The sequence below is a fragment of the Spermophilus citellus genome (assembly GCF_964194105.1).
Source record: "Spermophilus citellus genome assembly, chromosome: 2".
NCBI lineage: Eukaryota > Metazoa > Chordata > Mammalia > Rodentia > Sciuridae > Spermophilus > Spermophilus citellus.
In genome coordinates this window covers 190818218-190839446 of record NC_138183.1, presented here as the reverse complement: position 1 = coordinate 190839446, position 21229 = coordinate 190818218, and the positions used below count along the sequence as shown (strand labels likewise).

Here is a 21229-nt window from a genome sequence, read left to right as displayed (position 1 = left end):
TGCAGCTTAGCAAGGACACGAAGGACGCAAGGGAATTCGACTTATGATAACTTGTATCATGTCCAGTGCTTTGCCTGAGACACCGGCTTAGCTTCCTAGCCTGAGGGGGGACACTCAGGACCAAGAGGAACAGGAGGCTCTGCTGGGGAAAGGAGGACTCGGGGGTCCTATCCGTGGAGTGGAGGCTCCTGGAGGCTCAGGAGGCCCAGGGAGGTCCTATCCATGGAGTGGGCAGGGCCACCCCAGCTGCCCTTTAGGTCTTCAAGGGCAACCCCTCAGGGCTTACAGAGCCCTTTCATGCGTGCTCTGTCTTTGGGTCCTCGTGGCATCTGGGAAAGGCAGAGTGGGCAGCGACTGTTCTATGGAGAAACTGAGGCACAGAGGGGGACCCTTGCCTCGTTGCACAGCTAGTGACGTGGCTGGAGGCCTCTATGCCTACGTTTCCCCTGCCGGCACCACAGCGACAACGATTGGACTCAGTTTCTGTTTACCATGCTTTTGTCCCCTGGGCTCTAGAACCAGAGGGCCAGCCACGTCATTCCTCTAGGAAGCCACAGTGAGGCTGTAGTCACAGCAGCAGGGAGCACGGCTCTGCTGTCAGGGAAACGGGCCCTGAACCCACCTGAGCCTGAGAGTGGGGACTGGGACTCTGCAGGCTTGAGTTTCACCTGGGTCATGTTGCACGTCAGATGGTGTCCCGTGACCTATGTCACCTGATCCTGAAGGTCCCCTCTTCCCCTCCCCCACCAAGGCCCTGAGTGGGAGCCATAAGAGGGGGAGGGGCACGGCTGGCTGGCAGGGGGTGCCAGGTTAGGGAGCTGGGGTTTACCTCAGTGGCACAGGGTCTCAGGGGGTCTGGACCCTTCTTTCTGTGCCCCCTCCCCCAATAGGCCATTGTTCTTTACTTTGTGCTCCCACAGACCCCAGCAACTTGGAAACAAGGACCCTGCAAGTCACATTTGGTTCCCCAGAGCCCAGCAGAGCACGTGCCCAGGGGAGGCTCTTGAGAAGGATGTGTGACAGGTTATGGGTCTAGTCCTCACTGGAACCCCAGGGTCCCCTCTGTCCTAGCCACTCCTGTAGCTTGTGCATGCTCCTTCCCCTCCTCTGCAGAATACCTGTCTTCCAAGTTCAGTTCCAGGCCAGCTCTTTGCCAATCACACCCTGACCCTTGGACTTGCCCATGCTCTCTCTCTGTCTCTCCCTCTCTCTCTGTGTCTCTGTCTCCCTAAGTCTCTCTCTCTGTCTCCCTGTCACTGTCTCACTCTCTGGCCCTCTCGGTCTCTGTTTCACTGTCTCTGTCTCTCTGTCCTGTCTCTGTCTCTCTGACATTCCTTTAGGGCCCAGCCTTGATGGTAGCCTGGTTGTACTTTGGCCAGAGCCGTGGGGGCAGTGGACCTTGCGCTGAGGGCTGCGGGCCTCTGCAGGGCGTCCCCCCACACTGCAGGCTCTGGACTCTGACTTGTCACTGGAGAACAGGGGCTGTGATTCTCATCAGGATGTTGTGAGGAACAGGGAGCACACAGAGTCTTTATAAAACAAAAAGTATTCGAGGGCTAATCCCCAGGGCTAGCACTTGCCAGGCCCAGTTCTGCATGGAGAAGCCTGGCCATTAGGTCCGTCAGTGCTCCCCACAGCCCCAGGAAGAAGGCATCGTATCCCCATTCCCACTCGAGGTAGAAGCTCCAGGGGGTGAGGTGTGTGAACCTCCAGGGCACTCATGACTGAGCTCTTGGCCTCTGGCTGAGCTGTCCTGGGGAGATGCTGCAGGGCAGAGAGCTGGCCCAGGAGCCCTTTCCCTCTGGCCCACTCCAAGGCCTGGGACCAAGTCAGGCAGAGAAGATAGGCAAAGGGAGTTTTCCAAATGGATCAGCCTTTATCAAGAAACAGGGTGCCTGGAAAAGAATGTTCCACAGGGGACTGGAAAGTTCAGATGGATTCTCTGACCTCACCACTTGGCCCCCTGGTGACTCAGGGAGGCTGCCTGACTCAGGTTAAATGCTCCTTCCCTGGAAGGGCCACGAAATGCCAGGGAGGGCTCTGCCTGGCCCTGCCCTGATCCCTCTGAGTGCCTCAAGCAGGCCACCACCCTGTCCCAAGAGGTGGGCCCAGGCCAGGTGGGTCAGGGTGTGGGCTGCAGGGGCTTGAGGGTTTAGAGGGTTGAATGGGCAGGACTGGGTGACTGGGGGGCAGGGATGTGTTGCCCAGATTTCTTCTAATGTCTAGCTAATGGGGTTCATTATGCCAGAGAAGAGCCAGAGGAGGTGCAGGTGGGGTAAGACATGACATGTGTCACCTCAGTTGGGAGGTGGCAGAGAGGTTCCTTCTCCCCACAGTAGTCAGGTTCCTGTGTGGTTCCATGGAATAGGAGGTCTGTAGGGCTCTCCTCAGGCCGTGGCCACACATAGAGCATAGGTCAGGCTCTTATTCCATGCAGGGTCTGTAAATGTGAGGACAATGTGCTGGAGACCCCAGGGAGGGTAGCTCCTAGCACCCTGGGAAACCAGCCTTTTGCAAACTGTAGAGAGCTGATGAGCCTCTTGGGTGCACTCGTCTGCCACCTCCTGGCATCTCGGGGTATTGCAGGGGAGAGCCCGGAAGGCCCCCTGCATGTTTCCACTCCTGCTCAGGGGAATGGAAAGTTCTCCCCTTGCTCCACACAGGTCATCAGCAAGACCGGTGAAATATATCCCGGTGGGTCCACTTCTGTCATTGCCACTGCTACTGCCCTGCCCCCTAGTTTTCCCTTGAACCTGCTGCACCTACACAAGCCTCAGAGGCGCTGTTTTTACTGCTCCCCGGGCCTGACATTCCCTCCTGCCATCTTTTTACAGAGATCTCTTTGTCTTCACTCAGATCTTAGCTCAATGCCACCTGAGGGGGCCCCTGACCACCCCATCTAAAGTAGCTCCCTCTGCAGTTCTCTATCACAAGTGCCCCTCAGTTTATTGCTGGCACTATCTGAAATTACTTTTATGTATTTGTTTACCAGAGTCTGGCTTTGAAGCCAAGTCTGTATAAATCCAATTATTACACATTCCACTCTGTCCTGCAAAGCCACCAGAGGGAATCTGGTCCCTTTAATGACAACTGTCTGGAGGGACTAAAGTCCCTGTCCTGCTTACCTCTTAGGTCTAGAGATAACCCCTTAAGAGGAAGAAGAGCTGCCTTAAGGAGTGGGACAGGCAGTAGCCATGCTAAGACTCAAACCTGTTAGAACTGACGGTGTTTGCCCCCCAACTCCCACAGCAGGCTCACAGACCCCAGGCTTCAGCTCCTCCAGGGCCTCTTCCTAAGCAGCACGCAGCCTGGGCCCAGGCAAATGAGCTGACCCCAAGGACTGTCCCTCCTGCAGGAACACTGGATCTCCCCGCAGAACGCCACGCACATCAAGCCCATGCATCCCACCTCAGTCCACGGTGTGGAGGACATGATCCGTCTGGGGGACCTCAACGAGGCGGGTATCCTGCGCAACCTGCTCATCCGCTACAGGGACCACCTCATCTACGTGAGTATGCCATGGCCCACTCCAGCCCAACACTTGCCCAGGGACCCAGGCTCCTAGGACAGGACAGGGACTCTGCCTGTAGCCACTTAGTCTGAGGCTCGTCGTCCTCCCAGGCCTTGCTGGTGGGCTCTGTGGCTGGAAGAAGGGCAGATTACACTATAGGCGCAGGTGACTTTGTGTGCCTTGACACCACTGTGTGGCCACGCCTGGTCAGTGACAGGCATAGCATGTTGTCCAGGATCTGGGGAGCTGGGGCTCTCTTGGATGTTTGCTGGGGGATTAACACTGGCTCCTCAAGATCAGGAGAGGCTGACTAAGGAGTTTGTACCCTTTGGAGGGGGGTGGAGGAGGGCCTCAAAACCTGGATATTCAAACCAGCCCTTCCTCCCTATCCCAAGGATAACTGAGCTGGGACAGCCCTGATCAACGGGGTGGGCTAGAGAACTGCAAGACAAGGCTCTGGAGATCACTTAGTCTACAGGTTTTCAGGCTTTTTGATCACAGGAACACTTTATGTTGGTAAAAATTATTAAGGGCCCCTTTCTCTTGTCCCTGGAGGGCAAGTGGCCACCGGAGGTTCCTGGAGCTCTCTGGCCATCAGTCAGGCCTGGGCCAGGTGATAGATGAGTGGGATGCCTGCCTGTCCACCTGCCTGTCAGAGGAGGCGCCTGTCAGAGCTGATGGATGCTCCACAATTGCCCGTGTGCTGAGGCCTGACCCCATGCCCACTCCTATCAGGAGGAGCTCAGGGCCTCCTTCACAGGGAAGCAACAGGGGATGATGGGAGTCATCCCTGTCAGGGATCCGGCTGACCCATGGCTTAGAGTAGGAGGTTCTAGGGTGTGTTTTAGGGATTTTACAGGAGAATCAGCTCCTCTCCAGGAGAGGAGTAAGTAGGCCGCATCCAGGAACAGGCAGACACAGAGTCTTGAGGGAAGGCGGGGTACTGGGGAGGCACCAGCCTGACTAGAGTCAGTGACTCTTGCTTGTGAAACTGGGGAAAGGTGGTAATAGAATTAGCTACAGCCGCAGAGGTCAGCCTGGACATCAGGGATATCATGTCCTTGAATGAGCTGACTAGGGATCAAAGAAAATAATTCCAGAGGTTTAGAGATTCTCAAGTGGTTGAGCTCAGTGGTTGAGTACCCCTGGATTCAATCCCCATTACCACACCAAAGAACAGTTCCTAGCAGGCACCTTTCAGAGCTCTCCTCTGGGTGGAGTTGGGGGAGCTCAGAGGAGGTGAGCAAGCTCCGTGCTTGAATAGGGCTCTGGCCAGGGAACCCAGCCATGGCACCCAGAAAGGTGCATCTTGGCTCATCCCAGGGCCTGAGACTCTGGGTCTGGAGGTGCGTGGAGGATGCTGCACCTTGCTGAGTCTGTGGTTTTGTATCTTGGTGGATACAGAAGAGCAGGGCTGTAAAGAAGCATCTGGGCTGTTGCCTACCCAGAAACTGGACCTGTCCCTACCCATGGCAACCCCGTCACTTCATGGATTGAGTTACCCTGTCGCAGCCCCGTGTACTCAGGATTTCTTCAGGTTACCTCACTGCTCACAGAGGAAGCTGGGTGGATGCTGTTCCTATCTGCCTGGGGCTTGCCCGGCCACAGATCAACCCTGAGCATCCCAGAAGAGGGGTGGGCCCTTGGAGGACACCTAGCAGCCCTGACTTGATGGTCCCAGAGCCAAGGGTCACCCCTCAGTCCTATGGGGAATAGATGGCAGGGTTGGTGGAGGCCCAGGAGTCCTTGATGCTGAGCAGAGGCTGCAGCCCTGACTTGGAGGTGGGAGGCAGGGTCCAGCCTTGGCAAGTAGCCCTAGGGGAGTCCCTGGCCGTCCGGTCTTAGCCTTCCTAGGCACCATGGGCTCTTATGTGGGGACAGTGCCCCTGTGATTCTGGGTAGGTGTTTGAGTCCCAGGGAACACCCTTGCCTCCAGGACCTGCCACCTGCTATGGAGGGGTGCCCAGGGTGGCAGTCCTGGGGGCTTTCCAGAAGAGGGGAGCAGAGGTGGAATTGATTCCTGCCACATAGAGATCCCTGGTCTCTGCCCAGGACTTGGGGCTCTTAGGGACCACATGCACTGAGTCCTTGGCTTGGGAATAGTATTCCTCCAGTGCTCCATGGAGCAGGTTTTATTCCTGGAGCAAGAAGGTATTGGCCATTAACTCTCTGCTGCCCTGGACCTTCAGAGGGGGCCAGGGTCTCAGTGCCAGCTGAGGCCAGGCCTCCTGCTCTCCTGCTCTCTTCCCACCACCTGCTGCCAGCTCTGTAGGTCCCACAGATGTGTTCCTGGGGGGTGGGGGAGCCTACGTGGAGAAGGCAATGCAGGGGTTAGCACCAGTGACCCTCGTTCACCCCACTCCCTGTTATCTGCTGGGTGACCGTGGCCAGTCTCTCTCCTTCTGGAAGCTTCCATTCTCCATCTGAAAATAAAGAATTCACCTCCAGTGGCCTCCTGGGAACAAGGAGTGATGGAGCAGGACCTGTGGAGTCCTGCGCCCCATGGGGGTCTTACTGCTAATTGGTTGTCCTTGCTCTCCTGCGAGGGGGGGTCCTTCTTACTGAGGAAAGAGGTGTGAGTGTGTATTTTTAAATGGTTACACGTGCTACAAAACAGAGTTTTCCTTCTGACCCATAGAGAACTACTGCTACTTCATATTGATCCCCCGAAAGACTACAAGTGAGTGTGTGTGTGTGAGTGTGTGTGTGTGTGAGTGTGCGTGTGAGTGTGTGTGTGTGTGAGTGTGTGTGTAAGTTTTCATTTCCTTCTACACAGAAAGAGAATGCCCCTTTACACTCTTGGCCGCCTTGCTGTTAGCCACCTTGGGGCCCCTCCCTGAAGTGTGGTGAGGGCTGCCTCAGGGTGCTGAAGCCCCTCCCTGCTGGTTTCTGGGGACAGCAGTTAATGCTGTCCACTTGGCCCATTAAAATAGTCACGCTTTTAGCTACTCAGCAAACACTGCTGAGCGTGTCCTATGTGACCTGCGTGGTGCCAGGCACTGGGGACAGAGGCCTTGAACCAGAACAATGGAGGTGTCAAGGACGTGAACTGAAGGGACTGTGTGGGGCAAGACGGGTCACAGGACTGCTGTTTCCTGGAGGAGGTGTCATGTCAGCTTGGACCCGAGGGATAAGAAGGAATTAGCGGGGTGAAGGGCGTGGGAAGTGCGTTCCTGGCCCCAAGGTTTAACAGGGAGGCCTCCCAGCAGCAGCAGCAGTGGGAGCAGGGGCCAGGGCTTGGGGCCCTGTGGGCAGGGAAGGGAAGTGGACTTTGCCCCGAGGCTGTGGGAAACCGCTGGATGGAAAACAGGGTCAGATCTTTTCAAAGCCCACCCCACCCCGGCTCTGAGTGGGACAGAGAGGGACCATAGGGACAAGTGTGGGAGCCAGAGGACCCCCACTGTGGACTGCTGGGAATGAGGGTGGCCTGCGCCAGGAAGGAGGGGGAGGGGGCAGAAGGTTCTGGGGCCTCCTAGGTCCCTGCCCTGGACGGAGGGGGAGGAGGCTCTGTGGGCGCATTGGGGGGTTGAGGGAGAGCCAGTGGAGGGAAGGGGGAGTTCAGGTGCTGACATGCTGCTGAACATCAAATGGGGACCTCAGGAGGCGGGGGAACAAAGGGCCCTATGTCCAGGAGAGGACCACAGGAGCCATGAGCAGGAGAAGAGGGTCAAGCCCTGGCCCAGGAAGTTTCTTCATGGTGTCTCAGTGCCTCCCATGTCCCTTTCTTATCACCGTCCCTGTCCTAAACTTGGCTACCGAGCCTCTCAGGGTCACTGTCTGGCTCATTAGGTCTGAAAGGGTATCTGCCTCCATTCTTGGTGACCGCTGTTTGTCCCTCACGGCTGCCAGGGTGACCTTTTCCAACAGACCTCCCAAATGTCATGCCCTTCCATGCCTCTTGCCTCTGTGCTTGATACCCACTGGCGAGTCCTTTGGCTTTCAGGGCCCCCCCAACACCCACCTTGAGGAACCCAGGAGCTGCAGGTGAGCTCCCATGGCTCAGCCTCCCCAGGGCTGTGGGGAGACAGTGGGAGTCAGCCTCCTGCCCATGGTGACGGCTGAATGGAGGAGCAGCACGTATGAGCAGGAAGTAATAGCAAGCTGTTGCTGGTGTCCCAGGCACCTGGCAAGGCTAAGTCCTTGTCCTTTAGTCTTTACGGCAGACTGAGAGGGGGTGCTGGTTTACAGATGAGCAGAGCAGGGGTTGCCCTGGGCATGTTCTCTGTGGCTGGTTCTTCCTAGATAGGTTCCCCACCTGGAGGTCACTCTAGCTGCCTCCCATAGCTGGGCAGGACTGAGTTGTAGAGGGAGGTGGCCGAGGTCCCCACCTGGTCCGTCAGCCCAGCCTGGCCACGGGAGCATTGCCCATGGAGAATGCCCTGCTCTCCTGTTTCCCACTGACCGGTCCCATTTTCTCCTGCTCCGGGTACTTTGCAACCTCAGACCAACTGTGGAGGGCGGGTGAGTGTGACGCAGAGACCCCTGAGGCTCTTTGGGCTTGTTCACTTGGCCTGGCTGCTCCCTGGCCCCCCTCTGCCTCCTGCTCCCCGCCCCCTCTCCTCCTGCCTGGCTCTGCTACAGGGAGTCAGCACTGCATGTCCCTGCTTCTGGCTGGGGCTGCTTGGATGAGGCTTGGTGGGAAAGGGGAGCCCTGGGCCGGGAGAAGGGTGTGTCTGGCCAGAGCTCCTGGTCTGGGGGTCAAAGCCAGGCCTGGAAATGGGTCAGGATTGCCTGGCACAGTCTCCCCTGGCCCAGGATGGGCTTTACCCTGGCCTGAGATGCTGGGAGCCTTGCTTTCCTCGTATGGCCTCATTGAGGCTGCTGGAGCATGGTGGCAGCTCTGGTGTCACTAAGCCCTGTGAGGGGGTGGGGACAGGCGAGGCTGTCTCCTCTCCTATATGGACACATTTTTCTTCAGCTTCTCCAGGTCTTGAATGTCAATACATCCATCACCAATCACAGGCTGGGCCTGACCTTTTCAAGCTTTGGATTTGGGTGGGAATAGGGAGGGTCAGCCCCTGAACGCCTCTCCCTGATCTGATAGCAAGGGCCAGGCCCTGCGGTCCCTCATGTGGCAGGGCCCATGCTCATAATGGGGAATCTTGCCTGTGGGTGGGCAATCCACGCACCCACAGAGGTGTCCTCGTAGAGAGAACTGCCAGAAGGCTGGCCCTGTGCCTATGCCACCTAACAGATGGAGGTGCTCTGTCCCCCGAGCACAGAGGCTCCCTCGGCCCTGGAGCAGTGCTGCAGAGAACAGGCCCCCAGCCACACATCTCAGCCCCTTCCGCCCTTTTATGTATTTATTTTTCTTTTCAGTTCTGGGGATTGAACCCAGGTCTTGTGCTTTACCATGGAGCTACATCCTCAGTCCTTTTTTAAAATTTTATGTTGAGACGGGGTCTCACTCAGTTGCCTACATGGCCTTGAACTTGCAGTCCTCCTGTCTCAGCCTCCCAAGTAACTGACATTATAGTGCCCAGATCCTTCAGCTCTTTTTGACTTATTTCCCTTTTCCACATCCACCCTGTCTCCCCTCTGGACAAGGTCCAATTTATTAATTTCTTTTCTTTTTCTTTTTTTTTAAGAGAGAGAGAGAGAGAGAGAGAGAGAGAGAGAGAGAGAGAGAATTTTTTAATATTTATTTTTTAGTTTTCGGTGGACACAACATCTTTATTTTATTTTTATATGGTGCTGAGGATCGAACCCAGTGCCCCACACATGCCAGGTGAGCGTGTTACCGCTTGAGCCACACCCCCAGCCCCCAATTTATTAATTTCACTCCAAAAGTATGGTTTCAGGGCTTGGAGGTAAAGTTGGGAGCCAATATTTAAGGTGTACCTACTGTGTGCTGTAAATATTAAAATATATCATCTCTCCAGGCACGGCATAATAATCCTAGCTGCTTGGGAGGCTGAAGCAGGAGGATCTTAATTTCAAGGCCAGCCTGGGCAACTTAGCGAGACCCTGTCTCAAAAATAATGGTGATGCAGCTCAGTGGTGGAGTACTTCCTTTGCATGTATGAAGCCCTGGGTTCAGTCTCTAGGGTCACACAAAAAAAAACTCCCTTAATCTTCATAAAGTTGTCACATGTCATTTTGCTAGTCTAGAAGGCTAGACTGGACAGTCTTCAGGCCCACAGCTAGCCTGAAGGCCCTGCCCCCACTCCTAAGAAGGCAGGACCCTACCCAGGTCTGTGGGGCTCCAGAGCCAGTGCTCTTCCTTCTGAGATGGAGCAGGCAGAACTGGGAGCTTTCTGAAGTCAGTCTAGAGTCCGACTTTGAGAGCTCACCCTGACTTGTTGCCCGCAGACGTACACGGGCTCCATCCTGGTGGCTGTGAACCCCTACCAGCTGCTCTCCATCTACTCTCCAGAGCATATCCGCCAGTACACCAACAAGAAGATTGGGGAGATGCCCCCCCACATCTTTGCCATTGCTGACAATTGCTACTTCAGCATGAAGCGCAACAGCCGTGACCAGTGCTGCATCATCAGGTGGGCAGCCTCCTCTCCGCAGTCGTAGGAAATGCCACAGAATGCCTCAGGAACCATTGCATATAGCATAGAGAATCTCCTCCCTTTTCCCAGGTCTTACATCTCCATTAATGCTACCCAAGCTCACGCTAGCTTTTAAAGCCAGCCCTGCCTACTGATGGCTCCTGTATGCTTAGTTGAAATCTCAGATTCCCTTTTTCTCTTGGGCAGAGAATAAAAGGCCAAGGCTTTGACTGAGCCACTAATGTGTGCTGAGCTTGTGGCAAGCACAGGTGGAGTTGGGAGTATGTGTCTGAATGCAGGGATGGAGGGTTGCTGGTGGGCATGGCAGAGCCCTGGTCTCCTTTAGCCCTCCCCAGCCCTGGAGAGTCCAGCTGTCAGTCATAGCACAGATAGGGTTGCTGCGTGTCTCAGCCTGGGCTGAGGCCTGGCCCGCCTCCCCCTCCTCTGCAGTGGGGAGTCTGGCGCAGGGAAGACAGAGAGCACGAAGCTGATCCTGCAGTTCCTGGCAGCCATCAGTGGGCAGCACTCCTGGATCGAGCAGCAGGTCCTGGAGGCCACCCCCATCTTGGAAGGTAAGACCAGGGCTCGGAGGATGAGGTGGGGATGGGTCGGCCTTGCCCATGACCTCTACCCACCCGCAGCATTTGGGAACGCCAAGACCATCCGCAACGACAACTCGAGCCGCTTCGGGAAGTACATCGACATCCACTTCAACACTCGGGGCGCCATTGAGGGCGCCAAGATCGAGCAGTACCTGCTGGAGAAGTCACGTGTCTGTCGCCAGGTGGGCCCTGGGGTGCGGGATCAGACTTGGTCCTTCCTTGGCACAGAACCCCAGCCTCTGTGGGTGGGCACACACCATCTGCCCATCTCTGGCAGGTGCTCACCTCCCTGTACTGCTGCACTGTGGAAGCCCCAGCTCCCTGGTACAGCCACTTGCTAAAATAGTGAATCATGCTTACCCTCTTTCCCCTCTTGGACCTTCTGTTTCCTGATGGCCTCCTCTGGCCCCCTCACCTCTGCCCACGCTGCAGGCCCAGGATGAGAGGAACTACCACGTGTTCTACTGCATGCTGGCCGGCATGAGCCAGGAGCAGAAGAAGAAGCTGGGCCTGGGCCAGGCCACTGACTACAACTACCTGGCCATGGTGAGTCCCAGGCAGGCACCCTGGGGAGGGGACACTTGTCCCAGGAGGGGACACCTGTCAGAGTGAGGTGGGGGCAGATCCAGACCACACCCACACAGCCCCCAGCCCCAGGCCTGGTGGTAGGAACTTCCATGTGGACCTTCTCCTGTCCCCTGACCTGCCCCAGCCTATCTGGGCTTGTCTATGCCATAGCCTGTCCCCCTCTGGACACATGCCAGCTTGCTCTTACATCTCAATGAATCCTTACCACAGGCAGGCTCTTACACATAGACCCCAATGCAGGGACACATGGACATATGCACCCACGTGTCCACGCATTTGAAGAGGTCTGCATACGGACCTGGCCATGCACATGAGCTATGTGTTGTCTTTGAGGACGTGAGGACAGGGCCCTCTGCCAGGTGCCCCAGGATTGCAAGGAGCTGGCTGCAGAGGCCTCAGCCTTGAGAGCTTGCTGGTGACAGGGTCCGGTGCCAGCTTCTTGCTGCTGTCTGGACACCAAGGAGAAGTGGGCCTTGGGGCCATCACTGCCACCCAGCATGGGGTGGGGGACCTGGGGACCATGTGCACATCCCTGGGGAGAGCCTGGCCAGGCCACAGGGATATGAGCGTGGCTCCAGTACCTGAGGTGTGTGTGTGCTATGGAGTGACAGGCCTTCCAGACACACTTGGACACACACAGCAAGGGGCAAAGTCCACCTGCAGATCCCCTCCCTCTCCCACCTGGGAAAAGATCAAGCCACTGACAGGAAGCATGGTAGGGCCTGGTGCTGTGAGTGCTGGGCAGGTGACAGGGGCAGGCCTGGAATCTGTGACCTGGCTCCTCTCACTTGTGGGAAGTGTGTTCTCGTCAAGCCCAGACTTTCTAGACTTGGTGCTCACTTGGAGGGGTCAGGGCACGAGCCCTGGGCTGGTCTGGCAGAAGCGACCCTTCTGCTCAGGTGCTGCCTCCTGGGTCCCCGTGGTCCCCTGATGCCCTCCTGCTCTCCACTCTCCCCTTTGCCCCTCAGGGTAACTGTATAACCTGTGAGGGCCGGGTGGACAGCCAGGAATATGCCAACATCCGTTCCGCCATGAAGGTGCTCATGTTCACTGACACTGAGAACTGGGAGATCTCCAAGCTCCTGGCTGCCATCCTGCACCTGGGCAACCTGCAATATGAGGGTGAGGCTGCGTGGTGCCCAGCCCTGTGCCACGGCATGGCACCTGGCTGCCCGTGGGCTATTGGTGGTATGGTTTCTGTGCCAGTGAGTACGCTCTTTGGGACGGAGGTTTGGGAGATTTGGAGAGCTCTGCTGCCCTGACATCAGCCTTAGGTGTGGCAGCACTATGAGAAATTCCACCACGGTGGGATACAGGTGAAGTTATATTAGGAGTCGACCGTGGCCTTTTAAGACCCCTTCCCCACTTGGTTTCTTCTTTACAGTTAAATGTCTTAGAGAGTAAATCTTTGAACTAGTTCCTACTGAAGTATGAGTGACCAACTAGCCATTTTCTGAAAGGAAGAAGACCAAGGAAGGGAACAAGCTCACATATCTGACCCTCCCTGGGTATCACTACACCTGGAGAGGAGATGGTCCCCTGAGGCAGGCACTGACTCCCATTCTGCTCTTCCCCTGGTGCCAAGCATGGGTCCTGGGCACAGTAGAAGCTCTAGGAAATTCACTCCATGAATGAATGTTCTCAGCATGAAGGCCGTCAGCATTTGTGAATCTTGAAAGATTAAGAGAAAGGGTGCATCAGGCAGAGGGAAGAGCATGTGCAAAGGTCTTGTGGCCAAAGGTCTTGAGGCTGATGCTCTGGAAGCGTGGGGTGGAGATTGAGAGGTGCAGCTGCTCTCTGCTGCGTAGATGCCAGGCAGGTGCCAGGTGCTAGCATGCAGGGTGCCTACCCTTATGGTGCCCACAGGCTCTTGGTAAGAACACTCATCAAACAAACATTGACCCAGAGAAGCACTTAGTCATGGTACTGATGCCCTCTGGGGACAGGGCAGGTGCCTGAGGGTAGTTGTGGCAGCCTGGTCCTCCTAGGACTGTCCTCTTGTCCCCTCTGCCAATCCTTCCTGCCTGACACTGCTTCCTTTGCTGCCCGTAGCCCGCACATTTGAAAACCTGGACGCCTGTGAGGTCCTCTTCTCCCCGTCGCTGACCACAGCTGCTTCACTGCTCGAGGTCAGTGCCTGGCCTCGTAGCCACTCCTGCTCCTGTCCCTCTGAAGACAGTGTTGACTTGAAGCTTGGTGGCTGGGATGTGGGAACCAGGTTGTCAGAGCCCCTGGTTGGGAGGGTTATTTAGGCTCAACACTGAGAACCAGATGTGTTCAGGGATTGGGTCCCAGGGAGCAGAACCAGCCTAGGACGCTGTGGGGGCCAGGAGGCCTGGGCTGGGGGCCCTGTGATGCTCTGGGCCGTGTGAGCCTGTGTGTCCTTCTTGCATCCTGGGCTCTCAGTCTGCATTTCTGGGTCAAGGGCCCTAGTGCATCAGTGCCATCTGTCATGCTCAGCAGGCACTTATCACCTGGGCTGGGAAACTGGGATAAATAAAGCCAGAGCTGGGGCTGGTCCTAAAAGGGACAGGTAACATGCTGATGGGTTGAGAGGGACCATCAGGGAGAGAAAGTCCTTCCAGGCAGCATCTGGGTAGTTTTGATGGTGGAAGCATTTGGCTGAGGCCATGGGGAAGGGCATTCCTAGTGGAGAGAACATTCTGGGACAGGCCGGTGGGAAGGGGGAGGGCAGTCCAGCTGTGGGTGGGAGAGAGACGGGTGGCAGGTGAGCACTTGCGTGTCTACACCAGGTGAACCCTCCAGACTTAATGAGCTGCCTGACAAGCCGCACCCTCATCACCCGTGGGGAGACTGTGTCCACCCCGCTCAGCATGGAGCAGGCGCTGGATGTGCGAGACGCCTTTGTCAAGGTGGGCCCTTTGTGGAGGCTGGGTTATTGGTGGGCAGGACGGGGGAGTCCTCATAGCTGGCCTCGCTCCCCCCCTGCCCTGGGCTGGAGACCAGGCTGGCACCACCCACCTCCCTCTGTGGCTACTGTGCTCCTGGGGCCTTCCCAGCTCCCCCCTCAGGCCCTAGACCCTGAGCCTGCTTTGGTCAGCTTTCCCATCCAGGGGACACTTTCTTTGGTCTTTGCAGAAGACACGGGCCCACCTGACCTGCCCCGAGTCCTCCCTATTTCTATTCACATTCTTGCCCCTCACCAAGTCCCCCAGGCTCTGGGGAGACAGATGGATGGAGAGGTGGGCACCCGGAGGAATTCTTTCCAGCCTGCTGGGCTGGGGAAGGCTCTCTTGGGGGGGGGGGGGATTGTCCCAGCAGGAGGGAGTGAGGGAACAGTGTGAGGAGGGGCCTGGGGCTTTCAAACAGCATGTCATTCCACAGCCAGGGTGGGGCAAGGCCACATAGGTCCAGAAGCCTGCTGTCCCCAGAGGGGAGGTGCGACTGGTGTGGCCACCTTTCAGGGCATCTATGGACGGCTCTTTGTGTGGATCGTGGACAAGATCAACGTGGCGATTTACAAGCCTCCCTCCCAGGAAGTGAAGAACTCCCGCCGGTCCATCGGCCTCCTCGACATCTTTGGGTTTGAGAACTTTACTGTGAACAGGTATCTTGTGGGACTCTGCTGAGGGAGGAGGGGTTTCTTTGGTAACATGGATATGAGAACTATCCCGTTGCTCCCATGAAACCACATGGATGAGGCTCCAGGCTCTTGGAAATTTTGACTTTGGTCATGTGGAGGTCTTTCTTCCCTCCCTTTCCTCCCCAGGGTCAGCTGAAGCCAGCCCAGGTGGTGGGGGAAAGCCCTCACATGGTCCTGGACGCGGGAGGTAGCCTCTGGTCCCCAGGCCCCATAGCCACTGCTAACCACCCAGTGTCCAAGCTGCAGTGTGCCTTGAAACAGGTGAAGCTGAACCAAGCTTGAGTGCCAGGGTCTCAGCCACCCTTGGGGACCTGTACCTCTTGAGGGCCATGAAAGGGGCTGATGGTGGCACAAGTGGGACTGGGGACAGCCAGCTCTGGCCCACTGCCTAGCTGTGTGGCCCTGGCTGTGTCAGCACTCGAGGCTCTGCTTGCCAGCCTTTCAGCCCCCTCGCACCTCTCGATGACACTTTATGGTCCACCTCCCCAGCACCTTGGCTCCCCACTCTTGGGTGCTCTGACAGGCCTGTCCATGGACCTGATCTGAAGTCTTACCTGTCATTTGACCTTGGGCAAGCCCTTTGCCCTTGCTGGGCCTCAGCATCCTCCACTGCAGGTGGAGGGGTGGCCTTGACAATCCAGCCTCGCCTTGGAGGCCCCAGAGGCCCTGACAGGAGCAACTTGCTGCAGATCGAGGCAGAGCAGCCGCTGGGTGGCAGGGCCTGGGCCTGAACGACACCCCCTCACAGTCCTCCGTGTCCCTGCAGCTTCGAGCAGCTGTGCATCAACTTTGCCAACGAGCACTTGCAGCAGTTCTTCGTGCGGCACGTGTTCAAGCTGGAGCAGGAGGAGTATGACCTGGAGAGCATCGACTGGCTGCACATCGAGTTCACCGACAACCAGGACGCCCTGGACATGATCGCCAACAAGCCCATGAACATCATCTCCCTCATCGATGAAGAGAGCAAGTTCCCCAAGGTGGGCCACAGCCCGCGGGGTCCCAGAGAGCGGGCAGGTCCCTTCCCCACTCTGAGCCTCAGCTTTCCTCATCTGTAACATGGGACTCATGACACCTGCCTCTCAGGGTGGCTCGGGTCAACTCCAGTAGAGTCGCCTGACGTGTGGGAATCACCCACTGTCCCCTGGGTCCCCGGCCAGACAACAAAAATCCAAGCACACAGTTGGTGCAGGATAGATGTTCAAGACACAGACTATGTCTTGGAGTCAGGGAGGAGAAGGGAGATAGCTCTCAGGATTTTAATCCCAGGAAGAGATGTTCTGGAATGTTCTTTTAAGATTGTAGGGTTCCAGTGGCCTGGCCCCTGTGTCCACTCACCTGCCCTGTGGTTCCCCTTGTGGTTTCTCTGTGGGTACTCCTCCGGCTCTCTCCGCCAGGCAGAGACATTTCACAGACAGGAGGCAGAGGTCCTCAAGCTCCCGAGTGGGGTATAAAGACACAAGAAGGGCGTGCATCCACGGGCTTAGAGGGAGCAGGGCCTGGGGAGGGAGGGTGGCTCTCAGCGGTCCTTCTGTCCCTGCAGGGCACGGACACCACCATGCTGTACAAGCTGAACTCACAGCACAAGCTCAACACCAACTACGTGCCCCCCAAGAACAACCACGAGACCCAGTTTGGCATCAATCACTTTGCAGGCATAGTCTACTACGAAACCCAAGGTGCGGGCAGGTTCCAGGGTGTCTGCGTCTGCCTGTGTCCCCAAATCCTACCCAGGAGAGAGGCCTCAGGGTCCTGGGATACAGAGAGGGAGGGAGGGGACCTTAGAAAAAGTGGGGCTCAGTGCTCTTTGTTTGTTTTTCCAGAGTTTTCTTTTTTAATATATTTTAAAATTGTGGTAAAGTGTGTGTGTGTGTGTGTATATATATATATATATATATATATATATATATATATATATATATATTATGAAATTTACCAATTCAGTGGGATTAGGCACATTTACAATATTGGGCCATCCTTACCACCATCTACTTTCTGGACTTTTCTGTCACCTACACAGAGCTTTGCCCCTATTATCAACAGCTCCGTCCTTCCCCCACCCCACCCCTCATCATCTCCCTCTACTTTCTGTGTCCATGAATTTGACCATTCTGAGCACCTAAGTGGACTCCCACAATATTTATCCTTTTTTTTTGGGGGGGGGTACTGAAGATTGAGCCCAAGGGTGCTCTGTCACTGAGCTACATCCCCAACCATCCTTATTTATTTTATTTTCCTATTTTGAGATGGGTCTCACTAAGTTGCTGTCAAACTTGCGATCCTCCTGCCTCAGCCTCCCCAGTTGCTGGGATTACAGGCATGTACCAAATGCACCCAGCAATATTTTTATTTTTGCATCTGGCTCATTTCACTTAGCACAGTGGGTTCATCCATGTTGCAGCACGCATAGATTTTCTTCATTTTTATGGTGGATAATATTCCAGGGAATGGCTCCACCACATTTTGCTGATGTGTTCCTCTGTTAATGAACATGTGTGTGCATAATGCTGCTGTGAACATTGGTGTACGAGTATCTGAGTCCCTGCTTTCAATTCTTTGGGAAGGGCTCTATGTTCTTTTGTGTATATGAGGAGACAGGCTCAGAAGGCGGGTTGACTGTCCTGACATGTCATGGCACAGCCTATTAGTCCCAAAACCAGGCCTAGAAACAGCCCCTTACCCACTAGACTCTCCAGCAACAAGACCCAGTGTGAGAATTGAAAAGGACGCACACACATGGTCTTTCCTCCTGAGGATGCGCGGCTGGGTTAATTTCAAAGCTAGAAGGTGGGAAGAGGCACGAGAACACAGGCTCATCACAGGAACTGGTCAAAAGACTGCGGCCTGCCAGTGTCCCACCTCTTCCATCCTGGTATAAAGTGCTGACCTCACTGGTGTCTGTTGTAGGTGTCTCTACACTGAGTTCCTGCCAATCAGCCCCAAAGATCCCACCCATGGTCAAAGGTCAAGGGCATTCAAAACAAGCTCGGAGGCTTCTTCGGGTCACACTGCCTCACTGAATTGATCCAGAAGTCTTAGTGCCTCCGTGGGCCGCACCACAGTGACAGGTTTTACCACTTTCAACTAACAGTTGAGGACACTGGGGCCCCAGAAAGGGGACACCCCTAAAGTCACACAGTGAAGTTGTCCTAGAGCCTTATCACTCCATCCCAACACAAGTGCCCCCTTCCATTACTGTGTGCCTCCTGCGACTCACCCATCCCCAGACACCAACACTGGGCAGCCCAACACTGGGCCTCTGTGCCATCTGCCATCTGGGTATACCTCCTGCTTCTTGGTGGCATTGTCCTCCCCTGCCAGGCATCCCCAGCCTGTGGGCCTCCCATCCCTAGCAGAGATCCCCATTAACCAGTTCCTAACTCCCCAGTACTGGAATGGCTCTCACCTCTGGGGTCTTTGTGGTGCAGGGCCCTGCCCGGGTGGGCACCAGGAGTCCTAGATTTGAGTGTTAACTCTGCCATGGCTGGCTGTGTGGTGTTAGATTACTCTCTTAGCCTCTCTGAGCATCAGTTTCCCCTATTGTTGGGTGGGGAAGATAAGTCCTGGCCATCCCATATACGTAGGGGGCTGTGAGGACACTTTGTAAAACATATGTATTGTTCAACCATGAGGTAGTTTTCATCGGTTCCTGTACTGTTAGCTTGTACTGGGTGGGTGTGTATTCTCTCCAGGGCTTGGAAACCTTGGTTCAAAAGACTCACGGTGGCCTAGGATGGTTCAGTCAGGCAGGTGACACAGTCCTCTCCCAGAGACCAAGACCTCCTGTCCTTGGACAGGCCGAGAGGGGGCCAGTGTGGGTGGGGGGACAGTCCCTCACTTTCTCTGATCTTAGGCAAGATGCTGTCAACTGTAGGTCTCAGTGCCCCCCACTGTGAAATGGACCTGGGTAAACTAGGTCTATCTTGAGGGTCCTCGTGGCTCAGTCACTGCTGGTCTGGGGGAGGCATGAGTCTGGTTTTCAGGGGCTGCCACAGCTGGTGAGGTCTGACTGCTCTTTCCCACTGCCAGGCTTCCTGGAAAAGAACCGGGACACCTTGCACGGGGACATCATCCAGCTAGTCCACTCTTCACGGAACAAGTTCATCAAGCAGATCTTCCAGGCTGACGTTGCCATGGTAAGGCCAGCGGGTTTTCCACTGGGCGGTGCGGGCCCCGGAAGCCAGGCCTGGGTCTAGGCCCAACCCTTGTCCATCAGAGGAGCTCCTAGGGCCACAGAGCAAGGACAGGGCTTTGCTGAGGTTCCAGAAGGGACCTGGAGAGGTCTTCAAGATGCTCCTGTCTGGTCCTTTTGTGGTGATTGGGGGTGTGGCTGGGGTACGAGGCCCAGAGAAGGACCACATGAGAGGTCACGGAACAGAACCCGGCCAGGACTGGATTTCCCAAGGGGGCGCCCCCCTCCAACCTCCAGCAGGTAACGGGAATGAGGGGAGCGGGTCCCGCCTCAGGAGATGGGATGGGTGTGGTATGCAGTGACACTCAGACCCTGCACAGGAGATAGGAAGACTGCCCGCCCCCCCAGGCCCCAGCTGGCTGACTAGGTGGCCCGTCTCCTGTTTGCCCTGTTATTCCACATTTCTCTCCTTTCCTGGAGGATGCATGGAAGGGCTCATGGGGAGGGTAGAGTCCCCACCCCCTCAGCACCTGTGCAGGTGACCAAGCTGCTTTGGGACCCAGCCGTACAGAGAGACCAGGACCCCAGGCCTGTGCCCGAGGGCCTCCCTCTGTCCACAGTGCATTGGGTCCTCTATCTGCTGACCTGGCCTGGCCCCTGCGTCCACTCACCTGCCCTGTGGTTCCCCTTGTAGTTTCTCTGTGGGTACTCCTCCGGCTCTCTCCGCCAGGCAGCGGCTTCCACCAAGGTAAAGCCTCAGCCGGGGGCAGGATGGCAGGAGAGGCCTTGGCCCCGTGGGGCAGAGGCGTGGGGAAAGAGTGGGGCTTTTCCCCCTTTTGTGGAGTGTGTTTTCTGTGGAGTGGTTTTGGAGTGGTTTGTTTTGGGTTTTGAGTTGTGTGTGCTGTAGCTGTCTCGGTTTCGTAAAGGAGGAAACCGAGTCCGGGAAGAGGGGCAGGCCTTGCGCAGGGGGCACCAGGAGCTAAGGCACAGCCAGGACTCCAGCCCCCACCTCCTGCCCCCGCCCCTCAGCTGCTCCTCCACCGGGCCCTGGTGGCTTTTCAGGGCCTCTGATGATCTCAGACACAGGGGACACTGGTGGTCTTCTCTGCATTTTGCAGATGAGAGGCTGAGGTCAGAGAGGGAGGGATGTGACATCAGGGGCCACCATTGCCTGGGTGTCCTGTCTGCCACCTTCAGGGTGTGGCTCCTGAGGTGCTTCAGATCCCAAAGGTGCCAAGTGTCCCTTAGCACAGTGTGGCACTGCCTCTCCTTTGCCTTCCTTTTCTCAATTCGGTTTCCTCTCTGCCCAACACTGACATCCCGCACATGTGGCCTAATGCCGGGCCCCTCCTTCCCCAGCTGCCAGAGCCTCACAGAGCGCAGGAACAATCTAGAAGCCCTCCAACAGCAGGTCAGGGAACTTGTCTGGATGGTGGCCCCTCTCCTCTGTCCCCCCAACCACACACACACACACACACACACACACACACACACACACGCAGAGCCAGGCAAATGAGGTGCACGCAGGAGTGACCTCAGGGAGAGGGCTCCTAGGTGCTTGAGGCTCCAGCACCCAGGCCCGCACCCATCTGACCTACAGCTCAGGTGTTGTAGGTGAGGCAGGTGTGGCTGGGGGTCCTCCGAGCTCTTCTCTTTCCTGTTCCCAGATGCTTCGCTCTGCCGCGGTCTGTCCCCTGGTCTCTGCACACCTGTTGAACCCTGTCTTCTCCTCCCACCCTCTCCTCTCTGTCCTCTCTTTCCAACCTCCTGGAGGTGCCTGGAGCCTCTATGTGTCCTTACTGTTCGGAGGTTCCCTCCCTGAGGTGAGCAGCAGTTTGCTGAGGACTCTCATGGAGGTCCAAACACGGGAGCCTGGGCTCCCCTGACTCCCTCCGTTCCTGAGGGGCCTTCAGGAGCTGAGGTTCCACAGTGGCCTCCGTCACATCTCCTGGGCACTCCTCTGGGCCAGGCTGTGAGCTAAGCTAGCTCCTGTCAGGAGCATACATTACCACCTCTTGCAACCCGTCCAGTGCTGTCACTCAATTTTACAGGTAAAGAAGCGGGGCCTGGGGAGGCCAGGGCACTTGCTCCAGGTCACACAGCTCGTGACACACAGCTCTGTCTCCGTGCAGTGCAGGGATGCATCCAAGGCCACACACAAGTGAGGGCTGAAGTGTGGTTTTCCGAGTCCCTGCTGTTCATCCGTGCTGTGTGTCACAACTGGGACAGAAACCGCTCCCTAAGGGCTGGAACCACGATCTCTCTCTTAAAGGGGAAGGAAGGGCTTGGTGGATT

General features: G+C 56.4%; 1 protein-coding gene across 1 annotated transcript in view; it reads left to right on the top strand.

Annotated features, from left to right (window-relative positions):
- MYO7A (myosin VIIA) overlaps positions 1-21229 on the top strand; it is a 78785-nt gene that overhangs the window by 14197 nt on the left and 43359 nt on the right. The window contains exons 4-15 of the mRNA XM_081282010.1: positions 3356-3508; positions 9824-10008; positions 10462-10583; positions 10653-10795; positions 11046-11159; positions 12170-12323; positions 13254-13330; positions 13955-14074; positions 14627-14769; positions 15572-15782; positions 16346-16481; positions 18832-18938. Coding sequence (XP_081138136.1) covers positions 3356-3508; positions 9824-10008; positions 10462-10583; positions 10653-10795; positions 11046-11159; positions 12170-12323; positions 13254-13330; positions 13955-14074; positions 14627-14769; positions 15572-15782; positions 16346-16481; positions 18832-18938 — 1665 coding nt within the window. The remainder of the gene's footprint in view (positions 1-3355; positions 3509-9823; positions 10009-10461; positions 10584-10652; positions 10796-11045; positions 11160-12169; positions 12324-13253; positions 13331-13954; positions 14075-14626; positions 14770-15571; positions 15783-16345; positions 16482-18831; positions 18939-21229) is intronic.